At 42.0% G+C, this 24,325-nt stretch overlaps 1 protein-coding gene across 6 annotated transcripts in view; it reads right to left on the bottom strand.

The window, feature by feature from the left end:
• TENM2 (teneurin transmembrane protein 2) overlaps positions 1–24,325 on the bottom strand; it is a 2,093,216-nt gene that overhangs the window by 47,467 nt on the left and 2,021,424 nt on the right. For all 6 annotated transcript variants that reach the window (XM_048860042.2, XM_048860041.2, XM_048860043.2 and 3 more), the window contains one exon: positions 6,449–6,659. In XM_048860042.2, coding sequence (XP_048715999.2) covers positions 6,449–6,659 — 211 coding nt within the window. The remainder of the gene's footprint in view (positions 1–6,448; positions 6,660–24,325) is intronic.

The raw sequence follows: 24,325 nt of genomic DNA, 5'->3' as shown, positions 1-24,325 counted from the left end.
GTGTGACTACGAGATTGGATGCTATGGATCATCACTATAAACTACTGCTATTCTGGATATTTCTCTCTTTACTGTCAGTTTTTTTTCCTACCTGTGGCACTAAGCTCTCACAGTCAACTCTCATAATCATTCCAAAAAGAACAGAGGTGGGGAGGGGATATCTGTAGTTTTCACAACTAAATTTTCCAAATTAAGGTTTGTGTAACCTCATGCAAGTGTCTGACATCTGCAAACCTTGCCCTGAATCCTGATCTCCAATACCTTGTTTTCACTCAGCAAGTAGGAAAACAATTGGGAGTTTGTTTTGAGAAAGGAATAAGTAAAAACTGAGCAGAGATTTCACTATTCAGCCCAAACTGAAAACTTTTCATTTTACCATGAAGCATTTTCAACATTTTCCACCAGCTTCAATTTGCAGCTACACAGAGAAGGCAGATAATGAAAAGCTTCATTTCTGAATTGACCCCCGCACTGGCAGGTCTGCAGCTGCTCAGCAGCCTTAACAGACTTTAGGTAATTTGGCAGACACAGATTCTTGACACCTAAGGTTCTTGGACTGAGTCCCAGTTTTAAGACTAGGGGATTAAACTGACCTGCTTTTTGCCAAAACTTGTCAAAATTCACTTGCATTTTGGGATAGGTATACTGCTTTATGTTATGTGTTATAGATCATTTACCGAAGGGATGCAGACCTGAGGGCACATCTATCTTTATTAGCAATACCAAAGATTATTTTTAGACCTTTTTATGAACTTTAAAATGTTTTAAATGCTCTAATGTGAATTTCTAAGTGCACTCCATTGGCTATTAAACAAACGTGTTCTCATTTTTCTTTTATTCTATGCACATTGTAATATTCTCTTGATATCAAAAAAACATAACCAGTTCATGAAAAGAATCCTTTCTATTGCTTTTTAATGATTACCACAGCAAGATTTCTCGACTTTCTAGGTCAAATATTAATTTCTGAAATCAGCATACTGTAACATGATATTGACCTCAATAGAAATCCATGCATGTTGCAGACCATATAATTGGGAATACTTTGGACCAAGCCGAGTATCTTCACGTTACTGGTTTTTCTCAGATTACTTTATTAATATATCAATCAATCATGCTTTTAAAATGTTGTTGAAAAATAGCCTGCATCCCAAGTAATTTTTAATAAGTCTGTTACTTCAGATTCTTCACACATGCCTTTAATGTACAGTAAATTTACAAACAAAAATATCAGCACCACATGATATAGGTTCATTTCTATTTATGATTATCCACCTGCAATAATAATACCACAGATAACACAAGCTAACAAGTAAAGTATAGTGATTTTCCATTGATGCCATTTGAATTTTTTGTTAAATCTCTTTTGTGGGCCATTCCCTCTTAAGCATGAAAATAATTATATTCCTCAAACAATTTTCTTCCTTTTTTCACATAATAGAAGTCAAATGTGAATGCAGTACAAATTAACACGGTTGTTTTTGTTCAACAGCTTCAGACCACCACGTCTTTGTCTGTGTACCAGAATAAGCAATGAGGTGAGCATCGTTAGGGGAATTATGCTATTATTAGTTGCTCCTGCAGAGTCAACAGGCGGAGCAAAAGATATTTTGTAGGATTGTGGTGCCTATTTCCTCCCCCTTCTTCTCCTCCATTTCTTGGCAATGGAGTGGCACAAAGAGCTCAGAAGGAGAGAGATCATTATAATTCATAGGACTTCCTTCCAAAGATTAAGATAGCTTTAATGTATGTAAAATTTGGGGCCTAACCCCTTAACAGCATTTCTCTGAAGGCCATGTCAGCACTTTAAGCCCCCAGTTTCAGCATTTTGGGCTTGAACACAAACGTTTGCTTCTGTCCATAATTTGGCATCTGCAATACCAGGTTGGGGTGACATTTTCAAAAGTGCCGAAGGCACAGATCCACAAAGGTACTTAGGCACGTAAGCCCCGTGTAGTGGGGTAGCTGACCCACACCTGGAGAACAGGGGTTAAAACAGCCAAGCTAGGCTGATTGGTGTAGCAGCCACAGCTATGGCCAGCTCAATTAGGGCCCAGCTGGCCCTGGTAAGAGGGCTGTGGGCCAGAAGCTGAGAAGAGTCTCACTCTAGCCCTGGTGTAGGTTGGCTGCCCGGGAGAAAAGGGTATCTGGAGGGGAGCAGGGCTGGGGAAAGGCCAGAGGAGTGGGGGAGCTCCAGCCTGGCAGCTCCCCAGGCTGAGGCCTTGGTAAAGGCCTATGCAGGTACTGGGGCTAGGAAGTGTAGCCCAGAGATAGGCAGAGACAGCTGAGACAGCTGGTCCAAGCACCTTGCCAATGATGAGTGGCCATTACAGACTACAGTCTGCCCCAGTGAGCGGGGGCTAGATGATGACTGGCAGTAGCCCCTGAGGCAAGGTGGGTGAGTGGGCTGGGGTTCCCCTGGGAGGGGAGACCCAGAGCGTGGGGGTACTGCTGGGGAAGAACCCCGAGGTAAAGGGCACCAGGGTCCAGGAGGGACACAGGACCAGCGGCAGGCTAGACACCAGCAGAGGGTGCTCCAAGCTGGAATTGAGCTAATTCCCAGCATAACCAGCAGGAGGTGCCGCACCAGTGAGTCTTCGTGTCACTACACCCCGTTTTCAGGCACCATTGCCATCTACAACCTCCCTGCTCAGCTGTCACCTACAGCCAGAGGTGGCTAAACTCTCTCAGCACGTGGACTGCTGCCTCACTAGGCACCTTTCCTCTGCCTATGCCTCAGAGCGATTCACCAGCTGGGGAAAGGCAGGCAGTCAGCTGCCTGAGTTGCATGTGAGGCCAATCTGGTAGGAGAGCTCAGAGGTTGCTTAGATCTACACAAAACAGCCAAGGGGAAGGATGAGGAGGAGGATGACCTCTCTTATAACCTTTAGGATACTCACCTAGGATGTGGGAGACCACTCATTCAGGTCCTGCCTCTGCCTAATGAGGGGAAGGGATTTGAACAAGGATGGGCAATCTCTCAGTAGAGAGTCCTAGCCTGTGGGCTATGGGATATTCTGAGGTGGATCTCCCTCAGTCTCTTCAATTGAAGTTGTCCCACTTCAATTAAATAATTAAATATTAATTGGGTAAGAAAGAGGTAGAATGACTCGAGAGTCAGTGGTTTGGGCACTCACCTGAGAGATGGCTGATCCCTGTTCAAATCCCTTCTCCCCCTCAGGCAGAAGAGGGACTGGAATTGGGAGTGAACCATGTCCCAAGGGAGTACCCTAACCATTGGGTTATAAGGGACCTTCTGTTCCTCATCCTCCATCCACTAAGATGCTCCACATGCAAGTTAAGTAGAGGAGCATCTATCTTCTCCTATTCATGGATTGTTATGAGAGACAGGCACCTCCCTGCAGCCCAGACTTGGGTGCCCATCTCCATGAGAGGGACAGGGCTTGGCACACAACCCTCTCATCCACATTGGCTATCTTGGGTGGAAAGCTGCTTAGCATGCTGGCTTTTGTGGATTGCATTCTAAGGCATCTATCTCTCCCCATTCATTGTATCGGGGGCCTACATGCCTAACTCAGGTTTGTGGATTGCAGTGCTGTTCCTGTGATTTTCTAGGCACTTAAGAGGCCCCATGATGCTCAGCATCTCAGTGCCTAAGTCCCTTAGTGGATCCAGGCCTAAGTGATTGACGAGCCTAAGTCCTATTTTCAAAAAAGACTTATTCATTTAGGAACTAAGCAGCAATTAAATACCCATGACTGGCCTGGGTCAGCTCACTGAGGCTTGCAGGGATCGGACTTGGGTGCTGTAGAATTGCTGTGTAGATGTTTGGGCTCAGGCTGGAGTCCAAGCTCTGGGACCCCATGAGGGGGGTGGGCCCAGAACTCAGTACTCCAGTCCAAGCCTGAATCTCTAGGCAACAATTTTTAGCCCCACAGCCCAGACCCCACAAACCCATGTCAGATGACCTGGACCAGCTGTGGCCGTACCATAGGTCTTTTATTCCAGCATAGATGTGCTTGTAGGGGCAGATTTTCAAAGGTATTTAGGTTTCTAAGACGAAGATAGACACCTAGTGGGATTTTCAAAAGACCAAAGCAGATTGACTATTAATGAGAGTTACATGCTGAACCTGTTTAGCTGCTTTTGAAAATCTCACAAAGCGCTTATCTTCATCTTAAGGTCCCTAAATACCTTTGAAAATCTGGTCCTGAGTAAGTTAAGTCTCACTGATTTTCACGTTTGAAAATTTTATCTTAGGTGACTTGCAGCAACATTTTAAAACCAAGCCTGGGATTTTCAAAGGAGCCTCATTGACTTAGACACCCAAATTCAATCAAAATTGGGCACCTATATCCGTTGGGCACTTTTGAAAATCCCAGCCCATATCCACAAATGTACATCGTGCTATTTCTAAGTTAGAAGCTTGGAGAACAATTCGCTGGTTGCTTTTTAGCTTGTGATTTTTTAAAAACTTTTTATTTATTATGATGTTATTGTTTAGTAGGAATTGTTTTTATCATTATTAACCCCTTGTCCTCTCACTAAAATTTATGCACACAAGGCCAAATTTAATTTTCCTGACAGGAACAAAGAGGAATTGATAGTGAATGTAAGCCAAGAATGAAATTTCAGACTTCCTGAGCTTAGACATTGCAAGACCTACAGTTTGTAGCATGGGAGACTGACCACAGGCTCCTGCGCTACTGAGACACAGCGTGTGAGGAGAGTTAAAGTGGTAAAGATTTGGCATATATTTTTAGCATTAACTTTAACCCTCATTCAATTTGTCAGATTGTGTCACAGTTTCACTGTGAAACAAAATACAACTAGATTTCTAAACTGTATAAGCAAAGAGAGAGGATAAATATCTATTTCAATTTTACATTTTAAAGTCTGACCCTGACTGAAATCATGACATTTCTACTGATGTCAGTGGAAGTTCTGGTTAAACTTAACTATTGGCCTATTGACAGGATAGCTGCACTTACACTTTGTATGAGGCGCCATGGCTCAGTGGATAAGACATGGAACCGAGAGTCACAACACCTGGGCTCTTGTCAATTCAGCCACTGAACTGACCATATCCCTTCTGGATATGTCGCACAGCTTGGTTGCATTAGTTGATTTGTTTCTGCTCTTGGTCTGTTTTACTCCTTATGCACCAGTACAGCAAAAGGCCATTTTTAGTCTTATTTACAGAGTTGTTTCAGAGTAACAGCCGTGTTAGTCTGTATTCGCAAAAAGAAAAGGAGTACTTGTGGCACCTTAGAGGCTCAAATAAATTGGTTAGTCTCTAAGGTGCCACAAGTACTCCTTTTCTTTTTACAGAGTTGGTCAGTTAAGGCCAACAAACATTAAATTTACAGAATTTTTCATTTTTCAGACAGGTCACTTATTAATTGCTAGGGTTTTCTATAAAAAGGAGTACTTGTGGCACCTTGGAGACTAACAAATATATTTGAGCATAAGCTTTCATGAGCTACAGCTCACTTCATCAGATGTCACCCATTGCTGTAGTATCTGAGCAGCACATAGATATAATGTAACACTGCTTTGTTTGGTACATAGGGAAATATTATCTCTACTTTACAGATGGAGAAACTGAGGTACAGATACATTTATGATTTGCCCAAGGTCACCCAGAAAGACTATGGAAGAATCAGGAATGAAAATCCAATTTCCTGATACCCAGTGCCATGCATTAGGCACAAGACCAGATGCAGCTCCCTCTTCAGCTTTGACTAGGAAGATATGAACATAATGAATTTATTCATCAATTTCTTAAAGTTTCCCTATGAAGGGCTAAAATGCAGACACAGTTGAATAATGTCTGTAAACAGGAAAACAGTTTTTTAAATCTTATACATGTTTTTTTTCAATCACATATAAATGAATGATGAATTGGCTTTTAGATTATTTATAAATAAAGAATTAGGAACTAAATGCAGAGCAGGCCCAGAGCTTAAAAGAAAAAGAAAAACTGATCTGATATGGTGGTTTTATAGTGGGTCAGCTAAAAGTAAAATGGATTTATATAATGAATAAATGATAAACCAAACCAAAGCTATCTACTTTCATTTATCTTTAAAAAATCTTAATTATTCCAAAGTTATATTTCAAGATTTGTCTTATTCATACCACACAAAATACAATTGTCCTGTTAATTGAAAACTAGTATCCATTTTCTCCCGCAGTGTAAATCCTAGAGTTCTCATGAGTTAAAATTCCGAGCTACTCCTTCTCAGTATAGGGAACTTAGTGTTAGACTCTGCCAGAGTGATAGAACGCAAAGTGTAATGTTATGAAATAAAGGCAATATTAATAAATTGTGACAGAATGCCCTCAGTAGGATTGTTCCCTGAGACAGAAACAGATATAGCTGCTGAAAGTACCATTTCACATTAAAACATGAACAAAATCTCTGGGAGGGATGTTTCCATGCAGCGTATCCAGGCAGATGTAATGCAATATTTATGGCTGCTACCTGCTGTTGAAGGGATTTTCTCCTGGAATTATGTGAGTGCTGTCCTTCCCCACTAAGAGCTTGATTCGATCATAGAATGACTTCACAGCTGGAGAAACAGAGTGGCTCTGCTGTATGATGTCAAGAGGATCACGGGAACCACGGCACAGCAGGCTATTCTGACACGTAGACTGGAGGCAGCAGTCTGGATCCAAGCAGTCAGTGAGGCCATCTGAAAAGGGGGAAAATCAAAGTTCACCCAGCTGTACTGTGCTACCAAATAATACTTAATGCACATCTTCAAAGCACTGCACACATTTTAACTGCTTAGTCTTTGCAATAGCTCAGGGAGGTGGGTTAAAAGTCATTGTACTCATTATATAGATGTGAAAGCTGAGGCTGAGATACTTTCTCAATCACCTCCATTGATTTTGATGAGGTTAACTGCTTGCTTACACTAGTGTAAGTGAGAGGAGAGAGTCAGGGCCAGCGAAGCTAAGCAACTTCTTTGAGGCCACATAGCAGCTTAGAACAGTCGAACTGAACAAAGGATAGAGAATCCAAGGAGTTCTTTCCTAACCCTTTGTGTTGCCGGGTTTTCGATTTGCTTGTTGGAGGATCTGCTGTGGGTTTTACTTATTTTTTTGGAGGAGAGCGAAAGTGGGGATATTTTCATAACCCGATTAAAAGAAAAATTATATTCTCTGCCTATTTTTACAAATTTATGAAAAAAATGGTGATGCTTCCCTTCAATTCAATTCTCTCCTTTCCCTTCCTCCACAAATTTGAATTGTTAGGCAACAGTGTGCTTGGATAAGAAGGGCTCAATCATACTGTTGTTGAGTTCAGTCAGCAAGCTCTGTATTATGTCATCCATCTCACCTGCCCTGAAGAAAATTCTAGTCTACTTAGCAGCAGCAGAAATTAGAATGGAACCTTCAACTGGGAGATAGTTACCAACCATGCACCTTAGTCTGCTGAGTCAAAGTTGGCCCTACATTTAAAATACACTGTAACATAATTTTAGGCATTACCCTTTTCATTTGGTATAACTAACCTAACTGAAATGTGTAATTTTACTGCAGTTCCAGTGTAATTCAGCTATTAATGTCCAATTGTTTTAAAATATTACCTTCCTTTTAGCAAGCAAATGAGAAAGCTGCAGTTATTTACTGATGTAAAATTATGGAAACTAGCCACTCAGTTTGTAATACATTTAAGCTTGTAAAATTTCAGGTAGACTACTTTAATTTCAGAGATTCTCCCTCATATTAGAAATCTGGACATCACCTTAGGAAGCAATGAATGGCTTGGATACATACTGAATAATGTAGTCCACAATCATGCCAGTGGATTAGTTAAGACCCCATAATTATTTCCTTATAGTAAGACAGAATGAATATCCCCAAATCTTTTATCTTTTACCAAATTTTTGATATGAAAAAAGACTGACTGCATCAGGGGTAGAGGGGTCCTATTCAGAGCTTTCTGAATTTTGTAATTAGCATCTTATGTCCCATGGATTGTGCTTGAATTGAGTGATGGCAACTGCAATCAAAATGACTGCTTCTGATTTAAAAATAAAACTGCTGCAGTATGGTGGCAGTGTTTTCATTCAGCATCCATGGAAACTTCTTAAGTTAGATGAACTCCCTTGTTGTTAGAGCTATAGATTTCTTTAAGGTTAACGGCCTATTCACATTAGGAGCCCCATTTATCTTGGAGCCCCTTCCATCCTGGAGCTGGGAATATTTTTTCTGCAATCCATTTACCACCCACTTTATATAATCAATGTGAGGCCATCATTGGGTTCAGATAATAACTCAAGACCGTTTTCCTATTGAGCTTTGAGCCTTTCTTCCTCAGCACCCTGCTCTTTCTGGGTTTGTGACACCTTCACAACTGTGAACTTAAAATTCTCTATTGTTTAGTTTGCACAGTGCTTTTATTCAGGCGACTGTCAGTCAAGAGAATCCTATCAACACATCTGAAATAGCAGAAGCAAAACATAGGATATAAATTACTCCCGTCTACACATTTACATTTACCTGCTCAAGCTAGTGCACATTTTTGCTATGCCTGTTCTTATAGGTGAGCATATGTTATGACTATAACGACCTCATCATGCAGCATGATTATGGGCTGCTGCAGCCGAACACTTTTGACGACACCGTGAACTTTAAATTGGCACACCAATCTCCCAGTGGCCTGTCAGTCAGGAGAATCACATCTTTATGCCAGCAAGCCCCCTTGGATATAGTCTGACATTGCAATCTTCAGTAAATTACTCTGTCACTGCCAATCTTACAGTTATCTCGCAAACAATCAAGCAGGCAATCAAACTGTTCTGAATTGCCAGTTCAGGACCTGGGAGGCTAGAAACATCTCCATTCAATACCAGTGAGAAACATGCATATCATTCCTTTGACAATGGATGATTTTATATCTCTCTCTATCTAGAGAGATAGAGATGTGTGTGTGTACACATATACTCCCCCCCACACACATTTACATACTTACGTCCTCAAAAAGGGCAAAAGTGTGCAATAATTTAATGTAAAATTTACACCTAATCTCTTTGTCTTGGACATCATACTACTTTTTAACATTTCCTAATTTACTCCACCTCACAAGGAATTTGAGGAGAATAAAAAGCTCCTTTAAATAAACCACAGCTAAATTACAGCATTACTTGGCAGTATACAATATACATAATCTTTAATGGTAATTTAAAGGGAATTTAAACATTGCTAAACATCCAAGAAATTAACTACAACCCACTATTCTCATCATGTTAATTTATTATGCTTATTATGTTAATTCAGATATGTTAGTAACCACATCTATGGAAGCAAGGACACTTCATTTAATTAAGATGATCATGATGGTCCCTTCTGACCTTATTTCAGAATAAAGACTGGGAATGGATGTGTCATTACACAAAGGAAAACTATTTCCCCATGTTTATTCCCCTGTTCCTCACACGTTCTTGTCAACAGCTGGAAATGGCCTACCTTGATCATCACTACAAAAGGTTTTTTTTCTCTCCTGCTGGTAATAGCTCACCTTACCTGATCACTCTTGTTACAGTGTGTATGGTAACACCCATTGTTTCATGTTCTCTGTGTATATAAAATCTCCCCTCTGTATTTTCCACTGCATGTATCTGATGAAGTGAGCTGTAGCTCACGAAAGCTTATGCTCAAATAAATTTGTTAGTCTCTAAGGTGACACAAGTACTCCTTTTCCTTCTGACCTTAAAGGCTATGAGTATTTTAGATCAGTGTGAAGCTTTGTGACTGGGAGGTAACTCTAAACTTGCATTACCCAGAGAGCTAGATCTAAGTGGATCTTAGCTGTTGTGGGGGAAAAAATACAAAACCCATAAAAGTATGGGGAAAAAAGGAACAACAAAGCATCTCAAAATCTACACGTAGGCTTAATCCAATTTTCCACTGACGTCAATGGAAGTTAGATCAGGCTGAGAGTACAGCTTGATCACACAAATCTAAAATAATAAGTTTAAAAGATCTAATTTCCAATGATTTGGAGTAGCAACAGCTAGCATATTTTAGGACATCCTCCATATCAAAAATCTGGGTGCCTAAATTGAAGAATTTATAGAAAATGTATCAAAACATGATAAGACAAAACGTGCACACACTGAAAACAAACACACGTAACTGGAAAAATTCTGCTGTCGTTTACACCTGTGCAACTCCACCTAAAAATATGGTCCCCATGTAAAGGACAATGTCAGGGGACAGGGTGTCAGGCCATGTATCCACCTGTGTTGTTGAGCCCGGGCTGTTAGAATGGTCCCTTGAGGCTCTGCATTCAGGCTGCTTTCTATATTACACTGGGGACTGGCCCAGTATGTAACAGTGGCATGACTGAAAGTGGTGTAAAGCCACCTTTGCAACCCCTAATAAATTGTGCTGGGTGCAAAAGGCCAGCCAATTTGCATTTCTGTTCTATTTATGCCAAAATTTGCCATCCAGACACCTCATTTCATAACTATTTGCATTTACGGGCACAACTGGGTAATTAATTACATTGCAGTTTGTTTTTGTTTTCTTTAATGACATTTAAACTGGAATGGGAAAGTTTGTCTGCCTCTGCCAATATACACCCGCATCACCAAATCAACAATATTAGTTAGTTCTTAAAAAAAGAGCTTTCATAACAACATACTCTTGTAACACAAAACTCTGCAATGAACATTTTCTTTGTTTCTATTGCAGATTAGTTTGAGGTTTTGTTCCAGAGTTTTGATGGATTCAGGACCTTATAGACAGGACTAAGCACTTTTATATTGTTAATCCAGTGACAGAAGCTTTAATTGGTTTCACCCAGGCACTGTTTTTCTTCACAGCAGACATATCAGAGTTTAAAGTGGATGCAATGCCTGTTAGCAGAGTTCTGAACCGCTCTTACCTACACGCTAGGGGAAACTACTGTATATGGGTGTCAGAATGATGCTGCATCCCTTCCAACAATTTAAAAGTCAGAGTGAAATAACTGAAAGTACTCTTGACTTGGCTTTAACCTGGAGAAGAATGAAATAGGAAACTGATTTGATTTAAACAGGCAGCACAAGATTAGCTCTTCATTGCTACTCTTGAATATTCAGATTATCAAGATTTTTAGCAACTGACAGGGTGTTCATTTTAAAGACTTTAAAATTTTACCCATTTCTTTGCCTATTGTTAAATGATGCATATGCATTATTACAGATCAAATGCTTTGATCTAGCCCTGCTGCACAACAGCAGAATTTTAAAATATTAACTTGTGTACTTGTATATTTTGAATTTCTGGAGCAATTAGTTATTTTTTCCTCTTGATTAGTGTCCTCATTACAAGACTTAAAAAGTTTAGAGCAGAGATAGCGATATCTTCCTCCAGGTGGGCTGCCGACACATTTGTGACCCCTCACTGTTCCTTTCTCTTCTCTTCTGAGTGACATTTCTGATTACAAGTGGTAAAGAAATGCTATAATGACCCTCAAGAATTGCTTCTACATACCTGTCTGCCCTCTAATATTGAGAGAGACAATGATGCTCCAATAATACTCTTGCAATGTGCACCCACAAAAATCATTCCCCTTATTCTATGATAAATTGTTCCTTGGCCATGTTGACTATTGGCTCTTGCTTATGGCTTCCTGGCCATGTTCACCACTTGAGGTTAAGGCCAGACAGGACCCCTTCTTCTGCTACAGCCCCTTTCTGCCAACTAAGCATCTCAGTAGAGTTAACTTTTGCGCTACTACAGAATTCCACGTCACTGGAATTTACATCACTTTGCCTTTATACCAATCATCCAATTTCTGTGCTTATGTGAGTTGGCACAGGATTTTGCCCTATAGGGTGAAACTACAATGGATTATTGACGGCAAGGAAAGACCTGCAAGGACCTTACAATTTTGTCATGGAAGATTTTCTGTCCTAGAACACATATGTAACAACAAAGTCCTGTATTAACACATAGAAGAAAAATTTTGGTTGACAGAAGGTTGAAAGAAGACGACAACAAGAAGATTGTTTTCCTTATCCCATTTAGCACAAAGCCAAAATCACAGAGACAAACTCAAAGTGACACGGTCCCTATTGAAATTGGTGCTTTGGCACTACGAGTGGGAGCATACAGACATTTAAACAGTCATGCACATATGTTAGTGGTGGTGATAGCTTATGTCTTGCTGACAGTCAATACAAAATTTATAGCATTCAGGCCTTGAAAGAGAGCTCCTAGGTCACTCGTGGCTCTGACTCAGACAAACAATTTTCCTATCTTAGATCCAAGAATAATTAACAAACTCGACTGTGTGCGTGTGTATAAAATGTCTATATGGCACACATATATAGTTATTGGGTCAGTTAGAATAAGGTTTAGGGCCAAATTCTCTGCCATTGGAAATGGGCAGAACGCCACTGAAATGTATTGGGTATAACTCTGCCTGAACAGGACAAAAGTGATAGCAGCTGAAAAGAGGAAGCACCTAGAGAAGGACCTGGGGCCCGTGTCTTCTGGCTCTATTGAGGGAGTTTGCCCTTTGCCAAAATAATTTTCATGCAGGCTCAATGCTTTGCTAGCTCTACCCCTATTCCTTGATTCTCAGATAGAGGTCTTTTCCGTCTATGCCTAACCAAGAGCCTGTGCTACGTTCATCTATGCTTTTGCCGCCAAAAGGCTAGATTACTGCAATACATTGTGCCTATGACTTTCCTTGGAAACGTCAGCCAGCACAGAATGCTGCTCTGTGTCCTAATGCTATGAGCATATCACACCTATCCTCCACACCTATCCTCCACACTCTGCCCTGACTTCTTGTAGTTTTCACTTCCACATAAAATTCAAGATGTTTGTTATGTTTAAACCCCTGTGTGGCCTGGGACCAGCCTAGTTGAGAAAAGGGAATTATAGCAATGAGTTTGTTGAGTTAAGTGGTCCTGATCAGTATTCTTTATAGGTATTCATGCACCCTGTGTGCCTGGGACCAGATATTATTCAATAGCAGTGTCCACTGGTACACACGTGCACACCACACTTCCTCGTATTGTGAGCTGAGGGCACAAGTGGTGGCAGAGATTGCCTCAGTTCCTACTCTACCATGAATTACCTGAGGATCCAAAGCATGGGGGAAGGAGGTTGGGTTTTGAATACCTATAGGGACCACACATTTTGAAGAACTCCAGTTACTATTGTGTAAGTGTGACAAAGCTCTGTCCTTGCCTCAGTGGGTCCTGCGTTTCCTGGCAGATTTTGCTAGCCTCAGAGGCTCACTGTGACCCTCCACGTAACCCTTCTTTCTCTAGAGACAAGGATCACAGTCTACTGAACCATTTTCATCATAAGCCAGCAAGGGAGGTGAGGAGAAGTTATTCTTCCTTGCACAGTCTCTGTTGTTTCCCAGTCTCAGTGATTAATCAGGGGGCAAAGGGGGGGGGAGAGGGAGCCCGGGTCCACCCTCTACTCCAGGCTCCAGCCCCGGAACCCTCATAGTATCAGCTATGGTAGCCGACCCTTTAGAAACATGACATGTACAATTCCCTGGGCTACTTCCCCCACAGCAGCCCTCACTTCCTCAAGCTCCACTTCACCCTTCCCTCAGGGCCTCTTTCCTTGTGCCTGATATGGTGTGTACTACTCTGCTTCTCCAATAGCACAACTTCCTTCCACAGCTCCTGACATGCACACCCACCTGACTGACTGGGAGGCTTGAACTAGTTTCAGCCAGCCCCTGATTGGCTTCAGGTGTCCCAATCAACCTAGCATTCTCCCTGCCTTCTGGAAAGTTCTTAATTGTCCCCAGGTGTCTTAACTGACCTGGAGCAGCTTCCATTTCACTTAACCTGGTACCAGGGATTTGTTTAGCCTGGAGCTAATATATCTATCTCCCACTACTTTTCTATAGCCATCTGGCCTTGCCCCGTCACAGTAAGTAACTTCCCTTTTTTTTTCCAGTGCTGGTCCCTATGGTTGTTCACTGTGAGCAATTCCAAAGCAGTTCCTTTTTAAGAGGAGGGTGTGAGAAGGTATCTGGCACAACAGTTGGCAGCATTGCTGAACCAAAGGATGCATCATCTGCTGAGACTTGGGTCGGGGCACAGTGCCTGGTTAATGTTTGGACTGAACTCCAAGTAGCTGCTCTGCAGATTTCACAGAGGAGGACACCTTGCAGTGATGCCATGAGGCAGCTTGTGCTCTAGTTCAGTGAGCTTTGGTGCCACACAGAGGAGTTTCTGCAAGCTGATAGCATAGGAGGATTCAGCCCAAGACCCACTTCAAGAGTGTCCGAGAAGAGATGGCGTCACCCTTCATTCTCTCAGCAAATAAAATGAACAGCTGAGGAGGTCTCTGAACTGGTTTTGTCTGATCCCAGTCAAAAACAAGGGCCCTTCGAACATCTACAGAGAGTAATCTCCTGCCATCTCTAGTGTTGTGAGGTTTCAGGGTGTATAAATAGTTTGATTCAAATGGAAGTCTGATGGGACCTTGAGAATAAACTTAGGATGTAGTTGGAGGAATACCTTTTCTCTGTGAAAGTGGATCTACCATGAGGGCACAAAACTCACCTACCCTCCTAGCTGAAGTAATTGCTGTCAAGAAGGTCACCTTCATCAATAAATATAGGAAAGAGCTGGAAACCAGGGTGGCCTCAGAAGTGCTGCTTGTACTAAGTTCAGATCTCAGGAGATGTAGGTCGAGATACTGGAAGGAAAGTTCTGACTATGCCTTTAAGGAATCAGGCTGTAATGGGCTGAGAAAAAACAAAATAGCTCTCTGTAGGAGGGTGAAATGCATTGATAGTTACAAGATTCACTCTCTGTGAGCTGCTCAAAATCCCAGTGCCTTTAGGGAGAGGAGATAGTTCAACAGGGACATTCTGACTCTTCTGGAGACAGGTAATGTTTATGGCACCACAGGGTGTGGGAGAGGCCAGGTGCAGGGCCAGGGTGAACCAAAACTAGCAAGGCCACCATATGCTATTAGAGTTACTGTGCTCTGGATCTTTCGGAGGCAGTAGGCATCGGGGGATAGGAAAGAAGGCATACAATAATGGTTCTGACATAGGAAGGCATCCCCTCTGGAGTCATAACTCTGGCCGGAGTGAGAGCATAAGCATTTATTTTCTTGGGTGGCAAAAAGGATCCAGGATGAGAATCCTTGAAGAGTGGTCCTTGTTGAAATTCTTACTGAGCTTGTCTGCCAGGGAATTCATGACTCCTGCAATATGTACTGCTGAAAGGGTGATGTTGTGCTGGATGCACCAGTTCAATAGGTGGATCACATCCCTGCATGGTGGTGGGGACCTTGCTCTTCCCTGTTTGTTTATATAATAAACAGCAGTCATGTTGTCTGACCTGATTTGGATGTGAGTAGACTGAATGATGGGTAGGAAGCATCTGCACCCCTTGCTGACAGACCATAGTTCTAGCAGGTTGATATGTGTTGGGGTTCCTTTGAGACCTCTTCCATTTGGTTCTCCAAGAATTCAGTCCAACTCTAGTCTCATCACTCAGGTTCCTTCATTAGGCATACAATGAAGCTACACTGAGTTGATCAGACTCACACATGGGGGTGATTATAGGGTGTATGACACATCTAAAGTTACACAGAAACCCTCTTCCTTTATACATATTTACACATCACATTGACTATACATTGTATCACACGTTTTTGTGTTTGGCTTAATTCAGGGGTTCTCAAACTGGGGGTCAGGATCCCTCAGGGGGTCACGAGCTGTCAACCTCCACCCCAACCCTGCTTTGCCTCCAGCATTTATAATGGTGGTAAATATATAAACAAGTGTTTTTAATTTATAAGGGGGTGGGGGTTGCACTCAGAGGATTGCTATGTGAAAGGGGTCACCAGTAAAAAAAGTTTGAGAATCACTGGCTTAGTTACTTTGTAGAAACCAATCCCTGTACAGCATGCTCTGTCAATGCACTGTCCCTGTACAGTTTTTCTCTCTATCACATCTTTACATTCCTGACTTATCTGATCTACCGTTCTCTTGTCCATTGTAAATGATTTCCTGGGTATTCCCCCTTACCTTAATTAGCACAGACATTCTGTTGTCCGCCTGCTGATCTATTTACCTCCCTGTTCTTTACTCCCAGAAAATGAAGCCTCCCCTTATGTCCAATTACTTATGTCAAGCGATGCCTACAATATGGAGTGTGGACTTCTGCGGGATCCACAAGCCTTGGGCTATGTGATCATCCAGATGTGCTCCCCAACCCAGGAGAGATGTGTTGGCAATAAGTGTGAGGGCTGAGGTGGATTTGGGCATTGAGGTCCCTCAAGGCTAGAAACCTGTACAGTGGTAATTATGTTTTGGCCATGGTTGAGTCCAGGGCTGCTCCAATAAACTCTATAGTCCAGGTAGGTGTTAAAGCAGACTTTCCTGGATTGACTTGGAGTCACCAGAACTGGCTCAGATCTTGTAGAGTGGTCACTGCTATCTGTACTTCTGGGTGGGACCGGTCCTTGTGCAGCCAGTCATTGAGGTAGGGAAATATGTGACAGCCAAGCTTGCAGAATTGGGCTGCCACCATTGCTATGAATTTGTGAAAATACCCTAACCCCAGGGCCTGTTGATAGCCCAAAGGTGAGTATCTTGTACTGGAAGTGGTCTGTGCCCACCGTAAAGGGCAGAAATCTCTCTTGGGACAAGTGTATATTGATGTGGGAAATGTAATCTTTCAGATCGAGTTTTTTTAGTTTTTCATTCAGTGATGGGATTATGACGGCCAGTGTAACCATTTTGAATCTTGTGTGACAAATAAGACATTCAACTATCAGAGGTCCAGGATTGGCCTCCAATCCCTACCCCAAGTCTTCTTCTGAACTAGGAAGTACCTGGAGTAAAAACCCTTCCCTCTGTATTCAGGAAGTACAGACTATATGGCTCCTAGCTGGATCAAGGAGTTCACTTCCAGTATGAGAATCCTCTTGTGAGAGGGGTCTCTGAAGGAGGATTGGCGCGGGAGGAGGGCACTGGGAGGTGAGGTGGACAGGAATTCAATGGAATAGTCAGTAGAAATAATGTCCAAGATCCATTTGTCCAAGGTTAAGGTCTGTCATCATAGAAGGAAATAGGCTAGGCGACTGCCAAACAGGGGTGAAGGTGGTGACAGAACAACTGGCTGGCTCTTGATCCAACAAAATGCCTTTTTAGAAGGCTGAGGAGTCTGGAGGGAAGATAGTGGGTGTGTTCCAGAGAGTATTTAACGAACAAGCAGTGGTTGTTGAACTTCAGCATCCACCACCTGTCCATTAAACTCTGTCTGGAACATTCCGACACCAGCATCAACTTTCTGGACACTTTCAACAATGGTACCCTACAGACAAGTTATACAAGAAACCCTCAGATCACCACACCTACCTTCATGGGTCCCACACATGTTTATCACACCACGTGGTGTACCCTCATTCAGTGCACTAAATGCCCCAATAGCAACTATGTGGGGGAAACCAAACAATCACTACGCTCTCAAATGAACTCACACAGGAAAATTATAAGACAAAAACACCATAACACCTATGGGTGAACTCTTTTCACAAAGCAATCATTCCATATCTGACCTATCAGTCCTCATCCTCAAAGGAAACCTGCACAACACTTTCAGAAGATGAGCCTGGAAGTTTAAATGCATAACTTTGCTAGACATTAAAAATCATGGACTGAATAGAGACACTGGATTTATGGCTTATTACAATAGTTTATAACCCACTAAATTCCCCTCAACTGCTCCCCCACCACTTTCCTCCCTATGAATGTTCCCTTGAAATATGTATTAACTACTTAAGCTAAACAATCTGTTCCATCTTGTATTTAGCAGTGACGCTCTGATTAAGTTTCCCAGACCTGAAGAAGAGCTCTGTGTAAGCTCAAAAGCTTGTCTCTCTCACCAACAGAAGGTGTCCAGTAAAAGCTATTACCTCAACTACCTTTTCTGTCTACAAATCCACAAGACTTAAAGCTAAGTAGCTAAAAGAAAGAACAAAAATAAAAATACACAATTATTTACAAGTAAATGTTGAGTGGAATTAGAGAATACAGACACAGGAGGGTTCCCTCCCAAACCACAAGCAGAAGAACAGGAACTGAAGATGTGGGCAGTCTGTGTCGATACTTATGCCATAGATTCACAGCACAAAGAGGCATAGCACACAGGTGCAAACCAATGGACACTGCGATTGAAGAATTTTCAGTCCCAGGAGCATGGAGTGCATTCACACCTACAGTGAATACCCACAGGGCCAGCGCTTAGAAGTACTACCTCTCCCCTCTATGCCCAACTGCTATGACTAAAATCAACAGGATAGAACTTTGTAGAGCAGGCTCAGTGGAGGGCTCTCTGAGAGTTCACCAGAGCCAGGGTTTGGTGACCTTCAGAATATAGTTCCAGGAGGATTTCTTCAGTTAGGGTGTTTTGCTAAATATTTCTAAAAAAGGTTAGGGAGAGAAGGATGCAGCTACTAAGAGTCCTAAAGGCAGAAGTCTCTTTGAGGACTGTAAGGGCAAATTATGTAGTTTGTAGTAATTTGTGAAGCATCAATATGCCAAAGTGAATGGGGCCATTATAGTGAGAGATGGAAAAGGCCTGTCAGATTATCAAAAAACTTGTCCTTTTCCCTGGAAATGCAGGATTATTTCCTACAGCATATTTTTCTAGCACAAGTCCCATGGTATAGTGTGACCCTCTCCCCAGGGAGACTATTCCACAGACTTATACCTCTGACTGTCAAGAAGTTTTATCTTCAGATTCAGCCTAAATGTTCACTTTCATAACTAGAACCTGTTACTGCTAATTATACCCACATGAATTGTACTAAATAATTCCTCACCATCCTTGATGTTAACACGTCAAACTTTTACAGACTGGCATTTCCCCCATTAGCTGGTGCTTAACCAAGCTGAAGAAATGTTTGTACACAATTATATGGATTTATATGATTCCATTTTAAGCCCTGACAAAGGCCTCTTGTGGGCCAGTCAGAATGCTCTGAGAACTGCAAACCTAACTCAGAGGACAGGCTATATTTCAGAAGAGTGTAAGCCATAACCTATGGTAAGGAACAGTATGGTCCCAAGAAGAGGCCCCCCCCCGGTGCAATGTTTCTTGGAGTGCAGTTAAAGCTCCCGCAACAAGCGGTTAGCTCTGCAGGTCAGTGGGGAGTGGGTGGGGCCACTGAGCTACACCTTTTTTGCCTACTTTGAGGAATCTAGTTCTCATGATGGCAATAGATTCACAGGGTTCATGTACTCAGAGGAAAACAATGTCTATTATTGTGCTAAGGAGCAAAAGGTGGAGGGAGGAAGAGAAGGCTGGGGAGCTACTACCTGAATACTTTTTAACTTGTGCCCTCTGACTTAATCATGCTTCTGACCCAACTATGTCCACAGCACCTGGGTCATCTTTGAGAACTTGGAAGACATGTTGAGTGCTCACCTCGAAATTCACACTCCAAACCCACACCCCCTTGGCACACAGGAGACCCAGAGAGCTATAACCAAAACCAATCTTTAAAACAAACAAACAAACAAACGTGCACTCAACTGCAACTTGTGCCTGAGCACCCAAGGGGTACTGTACCTGTGCAAGCTTTGGCACCTGTAGGCCTTAATTTCCCTGCCTTGGTTTCCCCAATTGCTTGCATGAGTATAATAATATATAGTTACCTACTCCACAGGGCTCTTATGAGGATCAGTTAGTTAATGTTTAGAAATATGCTTTGAAGATGCCATATGCGCAAGTCACTTTATTAAGTTTAAACACACACACAAGCATGCACACACAGATTCACTGGCTCTTGCTAAACTTTTTCAAAAGCCATCTTTGACAGAGATACCACATTAAGTTTATTAAAAGTTTCCGCAATATTTCTCCACCAAAACGATCAATAACAGATTTCAAGTATTCAGTACATCAGATAGTCTAAAGATGACTATGTGCGCTATGTCCATTGTATTGACTCTGGGGAGTCTTTCTGTTCCCAAAGTATTGTGGGTATTTGTATTGAGAACCTCATAAAATCTTTTGTCTGTGCTGAATTAGAGACCCCTGCTGAGGCAATGCTTGTTGAGGCAAGCTAAAGTACATGATTTGCTTTTGTGCTGTGAAATACTTGTATTATCTTAAATGTCACAAGCCTGATGCAGTATCAAATCACAGGATTCACACTTCTCTAAAAGCAAAGCTTGTCCAAATGCTTATTTCAGCAGGGCAAGTTTCATTTAATTTCAGAAATGACGTTTTCTAAGCAAACTCAAATACACAACCTTTCAATAGGTCAAATACACTGCCCAGAACGTTGTATTGTTCCAGAAATGCATTTCATCCTTGAACTGAAGAAAACCTCACACTGGAGCAGATAACTCACTTTCTCTTGTTCACTATCTTTAGTCTATTGTGCCAAGCAGAATTAACACTGACTGCATTTCATAGTGAGCGCTACAGCTGTACAGTAACATATCGAGGGACAAAATATCCCCTCTGAGAAGCGCACAACTCTGCAAAGCCCACTGGAATGGTGTGTGCATGTATCCAGGGGCAGAAGTTTGCCCTGAGTCACCAAACTAGAACTAACTTGGGAAGGGATTTATAAAAGAAAAGAAGTAGAAGAAACTCCTGGTTTGTCCAGCAAACAGTGTGGATTCAATTCTATTCTATTCTACTTAACATTTATACTCCATCTGTTGTGATTTGGGGTTTTTTCTTCAATGCCTTTGGAGAATTAAGCTTTTGGATGAAGTGTGTTCTGTGAGGAAATATAACCAGTAGTAGGGCACAGTCAATTTTGGGGTTTTCTGATTACTCCTATTCTCTGTACCCCTATTCCAATCCAAAGCAAATTTACCATAAAAGTCTAAAGGATGCAGAAGCTCAGCTTTTAAAGAAAGCAGCAGAAGGCAACAAGTTGGGGTGATTCCCTCATTTGGAACTCACTTCCTGGCCAGAGACAGAATCTAGCCAGCTCTGAGGCTTTATGTAAGCCTCTCTTCCCACTCCTATAATATTTTGCTTTGCATTTGATTAATTGATTTTATTTTGTCCATTTTGTTTTTCCTCTCTGCAATGGCAGCGCTTAAGTGCCTTGGCAGTAAGAGCTATAAGAAGGAGTAAAATAAATATAAAAGGATATGGAAAGTTAAGGGTTAAATTATGGCTCCAAGAGCCAGTCAAATACTTAGGGGTATAGCCTAGAATGTAGCATGTAAATTGTGGTTGAGGGAACTGTTATGCCAGCACAAAGCCCCTAGGAGGCTGGGGATGGCGGTGGAAATGGGAGCCCACTGTAAAGCAGCACTTTCTACAGCTGTGGACCATGTTTAGTATGCTCTCTTTAGCATTCCTCTCCCCTGGTCGGAGGTGATCCCCTTGCCAGAAATGGAGTACAGCTACCAGTGCTAGATACCGTTCCATCCAGCTCAGAGTGCAGGGAATACAAGCATTGTGGCCGCCTCTTGCATGGGTGCAGAGGAGGAAAGGAGTACCTCTATTCTTCCGTCTTGCTCACCTGCTCACGGCAGACACAATTTGGCATCACAGAAGAAAAGCTCTGGTGGGCTTAGACATACAAAGCAGCGTTAGACGTCTGCAAGCAATATGACAAAAAAGAAGACTAAAGGCAAGAATGCAGATCCAGGTAAGAGGAGTTTAGGGGAACGGGAGAGAAGAGAAGATCTTGGGGAGAGCAGCCCTGGGAAGGAGAGAACCTCTGGAAAAAGTAAGAGCTGTTTTTGGCTCAGACAGGGAGAGAGTTCTCACTTACTATGCCGTGCGATACAAAAGATTTTAGAGTTTAGTGGACAGTCAGCAGTCATGATGGGCCTCAAAGCTCACTTGACCCTCATTGCTTCACTGATCCCTGCCAACTGCACTGGGACACTTCCAGACTACAAAGAGCAGAGCACAATGAAAACATATCCATTTTCTCACTCAGGCATTAGTGGGTATTTAACATTTGAGAGCACTCTTCATACAACATTTGCTGTTTATTTGTTCAGCATTTCATGGGCACCAAATAATAATCATAATAAAAAATAAAATCCCAACAAACCCAGAAACAACAAACCAGCACAGAAGTGACTGAAACAACACAGAGGCTAAAGACCTGTTCCAGTATTTTGTACTTACACAAGGATTTGCAAGCATTTTACAAACATTAGCAAAATAATCCTCACTGTCTTCCTGTGTGGTACATACACATTATCATCCTCCTCTTACAAACAGGGAAACTAAGCTAAGACCAGCACTTTCAAACTTGGGTGCCTAAATCCTCAAGAGTTCATACAATGCCTGGAGTTTACAAGGAGTAAAATCCCAAACTCTCCAGAGACCATTCAAATTTTTGAAGTACCACAAGGCAAAGGAAGACAGACAAGAATGTTCTGCTAGCTGCTGCAGCACAGTGTTTTACACTAAGTCCCCAGGGAGCAAGCCTCCCACTCTAGGTCGACAGAGTTGGGCTAGCAGGGTTTGCACTAGTCCTCAAGAAACAGCTATGCAGACAGCACTTTGAAGTTGCAGCTTGGGCTCTGAAGCCTATGGAGCAGGATGGGGCTCAGAGCCTGAACTCCAGCCTGAGCCACAACTTCAAAGTACTGTCTACACAGCTTTTTTTAGAGCACTAGCCTGAGCTCCGCTTCCCCAAGTCTGTCAATCTGGGCTTGAGCTTGCTCCAAATTGTTGTGTTGACATATCCAAAGCAAGTCAGCAGCAAGGCTGGGAACAGAAACCACAAGTCCTGACTCCCAGTCCCCTGATATAAACACTAAACAATGCTCAATGCTGCTTCTATGCAAATCCCACGAAAGCACTCAGTGACTGTTTTGTGGGCTTGGAATAATTCCTGCAGAAAACTGGTGCCCAAAAACAAAAATTAATTTTGGCAGAATGATGGACAAATTTTCCACTTCACTCATGGCCTCTACACCACTTGAGTCCCCTAAAACAAAGGAATTTCACCCAGCATGAATACATGTAGAAACATACACAGAAAATAATTTTGTCTCGATACTTGAAATGTCAGATTCTAGGATGAAAATGGGCACTGTTTTCTACCAACGGTTTCACTGCGTGTTTCAGAGAATGCCTTATTGTGGAAAGTCTTGAACTAGAAAATGAGAGGAGGTTGTAGCATTTTGTGGCAAGGGTAATGCACATCAAGGAAGTTAACACCACTTCACCTGCCTGCATTTTGACAAGGCTACCTTAGTCTGTCTCATACTGGGAACTAGTTGCTTTGGAGAAAGAGGGTGAGTTCTGCCTTCCACTACACTGACAGTTTTGCTTCTAGGTGCTCTCTGGCAAGATATACACAGTTCATGTAGACTGTATTGATACACTATAACCATTTCAGAATTTAGAAGGATCCTAATTATCAGAAGTTTAAAAAATTGAAGAGGAACGACACCACTGAATGGGCTCACATACAGTTCAACTGCTCACAGAACAGAGGAAGTCCAAAAGAAAAATTAATTTAAAAATAAATGTATCTTTCTGCCATCCCTGAAATTTTGTTTCTAATACCTAAACTTCCTACGTATAATCTTGAATAACTGTAATTTCCCCAAAATTACAAAAGATGCTTAATAACCATTAAACTACTCAGGGCTTGATTAAGAAGAGGATTAGATTTAAAAGTGGCCACAATGAGTGTTTTAATGGACTTCAAACATCTTCTTTTTAGATACCCAAAAGTACCACAATTTAAAAAGATTTTAAAAGGGAGTTGGCCCCAGGAAAATCCTAACTCCCCCCACCACAAAAAGCCCCCCTGGCTTTGAAACTTTGACAAAGCTATCTGAGCATCACTGCAGATCTGAACAGAATCAGAGTAAACACCTGATTAAGCACATGTCTGAACTTGATCCATGACTAGTCAGGATAAAAATAGAAATATTTCCCAAGGCTACACTTGGGAGTCTGTAGGAAAGCACTTAGAGTCCTTGAAAAGAAATACTGCTGAGAGACTTAGACCCTCCCTGGATCCCTACTGCACTTGTGTGATTAAGGGTCACAGAATTCCCATACTGATTGCAGGATATGGCAGTAAACCAGCAACAATCATGCACAACTCCCAACGAGACAGGGACCAATGTGTAACTTCTGGGAAAAACACGCCTCACGGACAACTGAATTTAGTCTCAATAAGTTTAGGGAAACATCAGGTATAATCTTTTGTAGTTTGATTTTTCTCCTTGGAAAAAAAAATTAGAGCTCATGTTATGACTTAAATAGATTATAAAACAAAGGGTCAAATTCTGGTCCCAGTGGAGCCATTGGCAAAACTCCTACTGACATCAGTGAGATGTAGATTTGGCCCAACAACTTTAGATGTGACAAGAAAATCCAGCCAAGGTAAGGATGTGGGTCTA

The sequence above is a fragment of the Caretta caretta genome, chromosome 8, assembly GCF_965140235.1.
Source record: "Caretta caretta isolate rCarCar2 chromosome 8, rCarCar1.hap1, whole genome shotgun sequence".
Taxonomy (NCBI): Eukaryota; Metazoa; Chordata; order Testudines; family Cheloniidae; genus Caretta; species Caretta caretta.
The sequence above is the reverse complement of the archived record's forward strand: the minus strand, read 5'-3'. Positions and strand labels throughout refer to the sequence as shown.